This window comes from Vipera ursinii, assembly GCF_947247035.1.
Source record: "Vipera ursinii genome assembly, chromosome: 3".
In the NCBI taxonomy this organism is placed as follows: Eukaryota; Metazoa; Chordata; class Lepidosauria; order Squamata; family Viperidae; genus Vipera; species Vipera ursinii.
In genome coordinates, this window is record NC_139516.1 from 87,114,347 (window position 1) to 87,126,406 (window position 12,060).

Genomic DNA, 12,060 nt, shown 5'->3' on the forward strand with positions numbered 1-12,060 from the left:
TTTTTCTAGGATTATAAGAGTCCCTTTCAAAGCAGTAGTATAAGCTTTGGAAAAGTCGGGCTTTCTCTAAGTCAGTGATGGCAAACCTTTTAGAGACTGAGTGCCCAAACTGCAACCCAAAACCCACTTATGTATTGTCGGGTGCCAGGTGGGCGTGGCCCATTGGGTGGGTGTGGCTGTGGTGATAAAGGCAGACTGGGTGGGACTAAAAAGTTCAATCAATTCCAACTTTGCGATATCTTTTTTTTCCCCCGCAAGAAGTTGAAATTGATTGATTGATTGAACTTTTTTTTTTTGCACACAGCGGTGGAGGCCTAAAGCAAAAAGGTTTTATAAAACCCAGCTGAAGGCCTAGGACTGGGGTGATGGCACGCGTGCCCACAGAAAGGGCTCTGCGTGCCACCTGTGGCACACGTGCCATAGGTTCGCCACCACAGCTCTAAGTGATAGACAAGTGATGCATGCTTAGCCTTGCATATTTTGGGCCTTTCAGTAATGAGCACTGTAGAGTTCTAATAGAGTTAGTCCTGAATTTATAACCATTTGTTTAGAGACTATTTGAAATTGCATCAGTTATTTACAACCAGCCCTTGGGCTTGCAGCTATCACGGATCCCTGTAGTCATGTAATCAAAATTTGGGTGCTTAGCAACCAGCAGGTATGTATAATGTTTGCAGAGTCATGTGATCACCATCTGCAACCTTCCCAGCCAGTTTACAATGAGCAAAGTCTAATGAGGCAGGCCAGCTTCACTTAACGACCACATGGTTCCCTTAACTGCAGTGATTCACTTAATCTTTGGCAAAAAAAAAAGGTCACGACTCACTTAAGAACTGCCTGGCTTAGCAATAGAAATTCTTGTCCCAATTGTGGTCATAAATCGAGGATTATCTGAACCGTCTATTCTCAAGCTTATTCAAGAATGCTAGCGTTTATTTTTCAAATGAAGGATATGAACCTAAATCATTTCACTAGGAAATTATACGTGAAATGAATGAGGCTTTAAAATAAATGTGTATTTTGAAGTTTAATAAAACTTTGCCCAGGCTTAATGACTGTCCCAGAGGTAATTGTACTAAGATATATTAAAAGAAAGGATACAAGACAAGGAGATGAAAAGAATGTTTTTGTTGGTCCTGGCATCTGCTTTTGTTATGGTTTTAGGCATCCCCTGGTAATAAGAGAAGATAGCTTGTTTCCAGAGATGCATTTTAAATAGTTCTGTGGCCCTTTGAAGTGTCTCAGAGCAGAATCCCATTTTTATTTGATCTGGATTCCATTTATTGTTATTAAACACATAACACAGCAGCAAAAGACAAAAGATTTGAGTCAGAAGAAAATGTTTTATAATCAGGCCTTGAACCAAATCTGACAAGACTTTGCAACTGTCATATTCAGTCAGGTCCAATAGGCATTTCCACAATAATTTCAACAATACTGCATTTCTGGATGTGCCCAGCTCCTTCACTGGACCTTGAGTTTTTCAGGAACATTCTATCAGATAATCTCATATGATGGCTTAGGGACCCTGCCAAAATTTTAAAAAATCAGTAAGCCTCCATCTCTCACAAGGTTGCCCATGTTTTAGAAGATGCTCCTATTGCTGTATGAGATGTTACAATATTTTAATGCTGCAAATCTCTTTTGAAGTCCTTGGGAATCTAAATGGTTTTGCATGGCCAAACCCTGGGCCGACTGTGTGGCCCCAAGAAGATGGATCTTCCTTCCTTAGAAAATCTGAATAAAGAGTAGCAGACAAGTTCTATATTATAAATGTTCCAGACAATCTAAGATAAGTTGTTAAAGGAAAGATTCCAAAGATAGTAGTTTTAAGGATCTGACAGGTTATGACATTCTGGTTTGCTTTAAGCAATTTTGTCTTTTGTAATCAGTGGAATGACCTCTATCACCTAACGTCTCTATTGCCTAAATAATGGCCAGAGATAACAAGGAAATGGTTATCTCGTTTGAAAAAATGAGCGTTGAACTTTGCAAACTTTTACCAACCGATCAGATTTTGAAAAAAATTACAAAACGTAATTGCATGGCATTTAGTGATTCTTAATATGTAAGGAATCACTTTGTGGAGCTCACTGTATGCGACTGAATTTAATGATTTCAGACTTAATTAAGGCCTCTACATTCTTAGCTTTGATGTCTACCATGAGTCAATCTGTCAATTTTTCCAAAATCATCATACTAATTAATAAAAGCATCTATTAATGAAACTTAACTCCAAACATTTGATTATGTTTATTATTGTTAATTCATAACCTTCTGAAGAAAAGAGTATTCTGTCAGAATTGGTGAAAAAATTTTTTTTTTAATTTAGCTGAAACAAAAATTTCCAGATGCTCTTTTGGTTACATAGTCGGATCAGACAGGGATGGAAATATCTGCTTTTTCATTTACTTTGGTTTGATGCTTGTTTACCATGACCTCCTCTAAAATTGAGCCCTGACAATGTTTGGGTCTTTACAAATAAAAAAAGTCATAAAGGTTGCCAATTCATTTGGATTACAAAATAGAAAGTTTGTGTAGAAATTTTGATTCCCCATGAATGGATATTGCAAGCCACATCGTTATTCTGAAGCAAAATAAGAAAACTGCCTGATTTTTTTCAGCCTCTTTAAAAAGAACTTTGATGTGTAAAAAAACAATAGAATTTAAACATTGCCCTTTAATAAATGTTGGCTGATCCAGCTGCTGTAAAAGGCAGAACTTTAGAGGCTGATTCAAAACTGGCAACCCTAATAGACCTCATTATAATTTTTGTCATGTAAAGAACTGACAGATAATCCACTCTGCCAAGGAAAATAGCCTGAAGCAACATGGTTTGCAGAGCTAACAACTTTGTATTTGATTGCACATCAGCAAACCTGGTGCATCCAGAGGCTCATTTCCATATCTCTTTGTAAGAAAACCCTCCCGCATCTTGATCCATCCTTTGAAGTTGTTTTGACTGAGCTTACCCTAGCAGGGAAAGAAAAGAAAAAAAGAATATTTCCCACCTTATATGGTTGTTGAGCAGTACTTCTTTCTGAATACTGTGCCTTCCTTGCATTTTAAAGTCTCAAGGTGCAAAATCGGTAATGTCTATACCTCTCAGACTTAGCAAAAGCAACAACTTTTGCTTGTTGAAGGTATTACTAAAGTATCCACCAGCATCTTTTTTCATTGGTTATTGTTTTACTCTTAAGATTGATGTATGGAAAAGGCATCATTTAAGACAAGAGTCTTTGATCAACACAGAATCACATGTGGGTCTCCAAACTCGGGGAACGCAACTGCCAGAACAACTGCAAAAGTTGTCTTTAGTTTTAATTTTGAATGTGGCATTAACAATGAACGCAGGGGGATTGGAATTCATTTAAACACCCCCCCCAATGTTCAGCAGACAAATATCAACAAGATGAAATGTAGTCCTTAGTTTGAAAAAAAAGAGTGCTCTTCTATTCTTCAACAAGGACAGGGGTAGGCAACCTTGGCTCTTTTATGACGTGTGGACTTCAACTCCCAGAATTCCTGAGCCAGCAGGCTCAGGAATTCTGGGAGTTGAAGTCCACACGTCATAAAAGAGCCAAGGTTGCCTACCCCTGAACAAGGATAACACTTAAAATTAGCATCTTAGTGTCTCTTTCCAAAGGCACAGATCTTTTTTTTTGTCAATCTGTTTCATGACTGCAATCCTATATAGGTTTCTCTAGAACAGTGGTGGTGAACCTATGGCACGGGTGTCAGAGGCAGCACTCAGAGCTCTCTCTGTGGGCACCCGTGCCATGCCCCAGAGATGGCAACTGTCCCTGTTCAACCAGCCACCTGCTAACTTGCCAAGGTCCTACGTGGCCGGATGCATCCCAACACAGATGGTTTCTCTCCCCCCCATCCCGTCCCTCCTGGCCTCGCATGCTCTCCTTTTCCTAGGCATGACCCACTGCATCACCTCCTCAGCTGTTGGCCAACCATCCATCTCGGAGGCGGCTTCTTTGAACTGCTGGTGATGGGCTGCGGAGCCCCAGAGTGCGCCGGTCGAGGGGCCGGCAGGCTGTGGCTACTGACAGACACCGTCAGCCCCCATGCGCTCTCTGGCCTCTGTGTGCGGGGGTGATGGTGTCAGGCAGCAGCCGCCCCAGCCCTTGCCTTGCCCCATGGCAATGGCACACCCACCCTGCCTCACCTCACCCCACAGGATGAGTCTCCTGCCTACCAACCCACCTGCCAGAGACCTCCTGGAGCTCCCCCAACCCTGACTACCCCGCACAGGTGTCCCTCCCCACGAGCAACATTGAGGTGACCATACCCACCTTGACCACACCCACCCAATCTTCCATGACCACAAGAACAACACCCACCCAGTGGGCCACGCCCACCTGGCACCCAGCGATAAATAAGTGGGTTTTGGGTTGCAGTTTGGGCACTCGGTCTCTAAAAGGTTCGCCACCACTGCTCTGGAAGCTGATCCCAGGATGGGATAGTGGACAATTGCTATGTTAATTACTCAGCTTGCACTTTGCATCTGTGGAGTCTGTTTATTACATGTATAGATAATTCACTAAGATGTAGGGACCTGTGGAGGAAACAGATAATTCCTAAACTGGTTTCTGGGATAAATGTTAGAAATGTCTTTTTTTGACAGGAAGAGAAAAATATTTTGAGTATATTATTTCATGACTCCTAGCTACCTCTTTTCCTCGTTAGTACTTATACAGCTTCGAAACATCTGGAGAGATTATAAAATCAAAATAATAAAGTGCTTCACAATGATACCATTGAAAAGTATGTGTGCAGTTCTTAAGTTCTCAAAAATTGCTTAAAATATAAAATCATCATCAGTATCCAGTACCCAGAATTAAAACCTTATAAAGTGGATGCAAGGGAATCTCTTTGAGAAAAGTGTTTCATTAATGGTACATTACAATAAAAAGGTCTTTTCTCTGGAAGATACCCACCAAGTTCAGTTAGTGGGAACATTCTGTCATAAGTCCTTAGTATGACTGCAAGTAGTCCTCGACTTACAACATCAGTTCATTTAGTGACTATCCAAAGTTACAACCATGCTGGAAAAAGTGATTTATGACCATTTTCCCCCACTTACAACCATTGCAGCATCTCCATGGTCACATGATCAAAATTCTGACGCTTGGCAACTGGTTCATATTTATGATGGTTGAAGTGTCCCAGGGTCATGTGATCACCGTTTGCAACCTTCTGACAAGCAAAGTCAAGGGGGAAGCCAGATTCACTTAACAACCGTGTTACTAACTTAAGAACTGCAGTGATTCACTTAACAACTCTGGCAAGAAAGATCGTAAAATGGGGCAAAACTCAAGAAATATCTCATTTAACATAAAGTTTGGGCTCAGTTGTGGCCGTAACTCAAACCCTACCTGTATTTTGTTTCCATTTCAGTTATTACAACTAATCTCTCTCACAAATCTTATTTAAGGTGCCTTCAATTTGCACCTGTTATAAAAAGCCATTTCAGTATTGTAAGTGTGTTTTGCTCTTTCTGAAAAGAGAAATTATCCTAATCCATGAATATTGTTAGCCAGGACCCAAGGTTTAAAATATATTTTGATAAACTATTCCTATGATGATGATATTTAGATACATCTCAGCTTGTCAGTGGGTAGTAGACCTTGGCTCATTTTATCTGAGCTTGGAAGCTAAGCAGGGTCAGGCCTGGTTAGTAGGTAGATGGGAGACTGGCAGGGGAATGCCAAGCTGTAGACTAGACAGGGAAGCTGACAAATATCCTTGAAGAAGCAGGCTTTGGCAAAGCCTTTTCATGGTGCTGCCAAGAAAACTGCAAGGACCTGTCCTTAACTCAAAGGAGATTTATTCCACAAGCAAGACTTTCAGTTATCTGTTTCTGTCTCAGTAGATCTTCCTGAAATACAGGGATCATACTTATGTTACTTAAAGAAGATTTTTTTTCTCAGGTGGCACCCTTTGCCAAGTTTATACCACTAATCTCTTAAATTGATGTTGTCTGTACAATATCAGTCTTCCCTGACACCTTTGTTGAAGCTAATGATTCCTGGCTGACGTTTGACCTTCTTTAGAACTTGAGGCATTAAACAACAATTAGAAAGAGAAATGTTGTGGGTAAAAAAAATCCTACTTTCCTGAAATGCCTCTGAAGGTGTGTTTTTGAGACTCTGATCCTGGCACAATATGCAAGGTACGTTGACTGGTCCAAAAACTGCTGCTTTTGCAGCAAAGCAGTACCTAAAGTAGGGACGCGGTGGCTCAATGGGTTAGGACGCTGAGCTTGTCGATCAGAAGGTTGGCAGTTTGGTGGGTCGAATCCCGAGTGCCACGTAACAGTGAACACCTGTTACCCGTCCCAGCTTCTGCCAACCTAGCAGTTCGAAAGCACGTAAAAATGCAAGTAGAAAAATAGGGACCACTACGGTGGGAAGGTAACAGCGTTCCGTGCGCCTTTGGTATCTAGTCATGCCAGCCAGATGACCACGGAGTTGTCCTCGGACAAGCGCTGGCTCTTCGGCTTTGAAACGGAGATGAACACCGGCCCCTAGAGTTGGAAACGACTAGCATGCATGTGCGGGGGAACCTTTACCTTTACTTTTTTAGTACCTAAAGTACTGTATTTTTTTTATCCCATTTATATCCCGCCCTTCTCCGAAGACTCAGGGTGGCTTACAATTTAAGCACAAACCAATGTGCTTAGCAATTGTTGGTCAAAACTAAAGTAAAGCTGCAGTTGATGATCACAGCTGGTCCCATGCTGGATATCAAAAGTGATTTGGGTTCTGTGTATACCTTCTCCAATTGCTTTATTGGGTATGCAATAATTGTTGTAAATGCATTGAAGAAAAGATGACAGGCTGTCAACAAGTAGTTATGAAGTTTCCCATTCTTCTTGCAGCACCTTCTTCTACACAGTAGCTGAATATGCTAGGCTTGATTGAAAGCATGATGGCAAATGTAATGGCAACCTGGATTATAAGTGTGACTGTTTTTCTGGTCTGTGAATGCCTAAAACTGTTCTTTAGAATGCCCTAAAATCTGATTTGACTGATGAGATACTTATCAAACACCTCTCCCACTCCAGTGGCCCTCGTAGGCAAGATTTGCTCTTCTTCAGCTACTAACTAATACATTGCCCCTTCCACTAGTAATACTGCTGTTTTTTGGCTGCTTTTAACAATTCAGGAATAATTTTCTTGAAATTCCAGAAGGAATAAAACAATTAAAGCCTTCAATCGTTTACTGTAGTAATATCAATCCAGCAGACAATGAGCACTGGGGAAAGTGGGAGCAATTGGATTGGTGTAAATGGCTGGGATCCTATCCCTTGCTGTCTACTTATACATTCTTGTAGTCTCCACAGACTTCTGGGGAGGCCAGTACATTCCCCTCCAAAAAATATGACCACCTGTGTTTTAATTCAAGACATTGGGTCTATCAACCCTCATTTATTTTACTTTCGTAGAACAAAAAGGCTTCCATGTTTTATAATGTCCAGTATGTTCTATTTTTCTTTTGTAGACTTAAGAATGATAGCAGCTGGGAAGTTTGCAAATCTTCCACGGGATATGCAGATGAACCATGAGTTTCCCTTGGTCTCTTCTATGGATCTATTGAGCAGCAAACCCACCCTGGCTGATGAACTTCATTCTGGTAACCATCAAGATGTTTCTATCCATGGCACCCTTCCGAGAAAAAAAAAGGGAACTCTTCTTCTTGGGTCATGTGATGCCTTCAACAACATGAGAATGTTGTCATACACCAAAGCAAATCAGTCTCCAGGATCTTTAATTCAAGGTGTCATTGAAGAGTATCCCCAGAAAAATAGGAAGAGTGACAGTCGCTTACACAGGTAAATCATGTTAAGTTTAAACCTATTGTGAATACTACTCTACTTTATTGACACTTACAGTAATGCCTAAGAAGAATCTCTCTTCTTCCCCACCCCTGTAGAGAGAAATCTCAGTCATATCTTCTGTCAATCATGTCTTGTGTCTTCTGAATAGATTGATCTATAATAACATAGTTAACAGAATGGAAAAATATATATAGTAATGCATTCAAAAATCTTCATATATCTGAAGTGTTATAAATATTTGAGAATCTGCAAATATAATAATCCCTCAGTGATGCGCTACCTTGATGTGCTTGTGAGGATTGTATGCTCTAGGGGTTCAGCGATTTTGGACAGGTTTCATCAAAGGAGCAGGACAAAGAGTGTCTCTCCCATAAATAAAATGGGGAGATGTACAATAATTTACAGAAACTCATATCACATCGGTTGTCCCCTGGATCAACAAGGACTGTGCTTGTTGTTGGAGTTCCTGGACATCTGGTGACAAATGGGCTTACAGGACTTGGGGCTGTTGGCTGAGCAGTCAAGACCAGCAGCTGCAGGACTACTGGAAGAAAACCTATTTATCCATCCCAAGAATACAAAGATTGAAAACTAAAAATAATGAGCTGTTGTTATTGGCATTGACAAAATCACCATCAATCAATTGCAAAAAGCAGCTTTACTTGCAACAGCTTACATCCTGTGATGATATCTTTTAGCAACATAGAACAACACCATCTTCCGATCCCAGATCCTTGGAAAAAACTTGATAGGTGGATAAAATTGCCAAATCCAGTCTAAACATTTGGCTGACTGCAACTGCAACAGCAGCAATAATAATGCTGTACGGAAAAACACAATCTAAAAAGAAATCACTGCTCTACACTCTCCGATTATATAGTCAAGATATTGCAATGGAGTTTGTACTGGACAGATGTGCCAGTCTTACCATCAACAGGGAAAAGCAGTGAAAACAGAGGAAATCAAGATTCATCGAGAGTCTGGATGAAGAAGATCACAACAAATATCTGGGAATCCTTCGGGCTAACAACATCAAGTACACTGAAGTTAAGGCTAAGGTTAGAAGTGACTACATCAAAAGAATGAAGATGATTTTAAAGTCCAAACTCAGTGATAGAAATACCATCAAGGTGATTAACACCTGGAAAGTTCCAGTCATTAGATATACAACTGGAATAGTGGATTGGGCTGAAACTGAAGTAGAAGCCCCGAATAAGAAGACCAGAAAAACAGTGACAATGAATCATAATCTTTATTCAGAAAAACTGACAGATTCTATTTACCAAGGAGTGTAGGTAGGTGTAGAACCAATATCTGAAGGGCAGAGAAGATGCCCTGAAGCTAGTATACCATAAACTTTTGCTAAATATCAAAGTGACCAAACTGGCTTATACGAAGACCAAATGAAGAATAGAAAAGAGACAAAAGTATATGTACATGACCAGTACATTAAAAAAAACAAAAAACTAGCAGGCCAAAGCAGATAACAACAAGGCTTGGCAATGGCTAAGAGTAGGAAAGTTGAAGAAAGAAATCGGGGGCTGATTCTGGCTGCACAAGACCAAGTTTTAAAGACAAATGCATACAAAGCCAGAATTGAGAAAGCAGCAACAGACAGCTCAGTGGGTTAGGACGCTGAGCTTGTCGATCAGAAGGTCGGCAGTTTGGCGGGTCGAATCCCGAGTGCCGCGTAACAGAGTGAGCGCCCGTTACTCATCCCAGCTTCTGCCAACCTAGCAGTTCGAAAGCACGTAAAAATGCAAGTAGAAAAATAGGGTCCACTACGGTGAGAAGGTAACAGCGTTCCGTGCGCCTTTGGTGTCTAGTCATGCCGGTCACATGACCATGGAGATGTCCTCGGACAAGCACTGGCTCTTTGGCTTTGAAACGGAGGTGAGCACCAGCCCCTAGAGTTGGAAATGACTAGCACGCATGTGCGGGGGAACCTTTATCTTTAAAGAAGCTGAAGAAACAGGGCGCCACCTAATTAGCTGTTGCACAGACTGATTACAAACAACAGCATGACCAAATAGCAACAATAGTTCACTGAAATATCTACAAGAAATATCACTCGCCTGCAAGCGAGAACTGGTGGGAGTACAAAATAGACAAAGTATCACCAAATGAAGAAGCTGAAGTACACTTTGAGATTTTAGAATTCAAACAGAAAAGTATCTGCTTCACAACTAGACATAATAATTGTTGACAAAAATACCCCAAAAATCTGGATTGTGGACATGGCAGTACCTGAAGACAGTGGAAGAGAAGAGAGAGAACTTGAGAAAAATCACAAAATATGAAGACCCGAAAATAGAAGTAGAACAACGGTGGCAAAGGAAAGCAACAGTACAGGTAATCCTCGACTTATAAAAGTTTATTTAGTGACTGTTCAAAGTTACAGTGGCACTGAAAAAAGTGACTTATGACCATTTTTCACACTTATGACCATTGCAGCATCCCCATGGTCATGTGATAAAAATTCAGATGCTTGGCAGCTGACTATATTTATGATGGTTGCAGGTCATGTAATCACCTTCTAACAAGCAAAGTCATTGAGGGAACCAGATGCACTTAACAACCATGTTACTAACTTAACAATGGCAGTGATTCACTTAACAACTGTTACAAGATGGGGGCAAATTCACTTAACAAATGTCTCACTTAGCAACAGAAATTTTGGGCTCAATCATTATCATAAGTCAAGGACTACCTGTATTACCAATGGAAATTGGCATCTTGGGTGCAATTCCAAAATATTGACTGGAATTGACAAAATCACCATTAGTCAATTTTAAAAGGCAGCTTTACTTGGAGCAGTGTACATTCTGCAATAATACTTTTAATATTGTTAAACAACATCTACCTATCCCATGTTTTCAGGAAGGACTTGATAGGACTTGACACTAGATGTGTCAAATCCAGTCTAAACATCTGGTTGATGGTGCCATATACTCTCTCTTCTCCTCTATTTTGTTTTCCATTTGGCTAATACTTCCAGTCATCTTTGCTTGTTTCCTTAATGAATTAACATTTGTTTTTGCATTTCACCATGCAAACCAAAGCAACATGTAACGGATGCTTAATTCACATTGTTTGCTTGTTGGGCCATTGAAATAGTAAGCATCATCTACATCCCATCATCTTCATTTTGATTTGGCACACTGGAAGTTCTATCTTGCTGCAGACCCAGAGTTTTGTTCTCTCTCTCCTGGGTAAATTAAGTGCATAAAAGAATTTGGACCCGAGGATTTGCAAATGGACCATATTTACTGCAGGCAGTCCTCAACTTACAACAGTTCATTTAGGGACAGTTCTGTCTTATGACCATTTTTCACACTTATGACCTTTGCAGATCCCCATGGTCACATGATCAAAATTAACATACTTAGCAACTGGTTCATATTTATGACGGTTGCAGTGTCCCGGGGTCATGTGATCAGCTTTTGCGACCTTCTGAGAAGCAAAATCAACGGGGAAGCCAGATTCACTTTAACAACCACATTACTAACTTAACAAATGCATTGATTCCCTTAACAACTCTGGCAAGAAAAGTCATAAAATGGGGCAAAACTCACTTTAAAATGTTCCACTTAGTAACATAAATTTTGGGCTCAATTGTGGTTGTAACTCAAGGGCTACCTGCATTTAAAAGACCTGATGCACTATATGCTCTCCCACTGGTGTGGCCTTTCCTTTCTCCTCGCCTGTGCAGTGGTGCTGGCTGATGAGCCCTGGCAACCCCTGGCATTGAAAACTCAAGGAGTACAGCTGTTGAGCAACAGCTGCAAGGGATGATTCAGCTGTTTGGAGCAGCTGAACATTGCACCTTGTCAGGAAATAGAATGGCACAATTGTGTATCTGTGAATGTGTGTGTGCATGCGTACTTACGGTTGGGTTGATAGAATGCCCGAAGCTTAATTGAGATGGAAGAATGGATATTAATGTACCAGCCTAGTGAAGACTATACTTTACTAGAGCCTTGCCACTTACTCGTTATGGTGAGTAAAAAAATGGAGATTAAATTGTAAGTTATAGATACTTTCACATTTCCACCAGAGGTGGGTGCCACTTCTGAATCTGGGCCAACCATTGTCACCCCTGTCATCTGAACCCATTTTCAGCTATGGCAGAAGAGCAATTGCTTGTTTTCTGTTTTTCAATGTGCAATATTGGCATTCCATGGAGCTTGGGGTAGGCTGTTTTTCCA

General features: G+C 40.7%; 1 protein-coding gene across 1 annotated transcript in view; it reads left to right on the forward strand.

The window, feature by feature from the left end:
• Positions 1 to 12,060, forward strand: part of BCAR3 (BCAR3 adaptor protein, NSP family member) — a 90,051-nt gene that overhangs the window by 6,256 nt on the left and 71,735 nt on the right. Inside the window, exon 2 of the mRNA XM_083357511.1 lies at positions 7,516 to 7,846. Within this exon, the coding sequence (XP_083213637.1) occupies positions 7,524 to 7,846 (323 nt within the window). The 5' untranslated portion in view covers positions 7,516 to 7,523. The remainder of the gene's footprint in view (positions 1 to 7,515; positions 7,847 to 12,060) is intronic.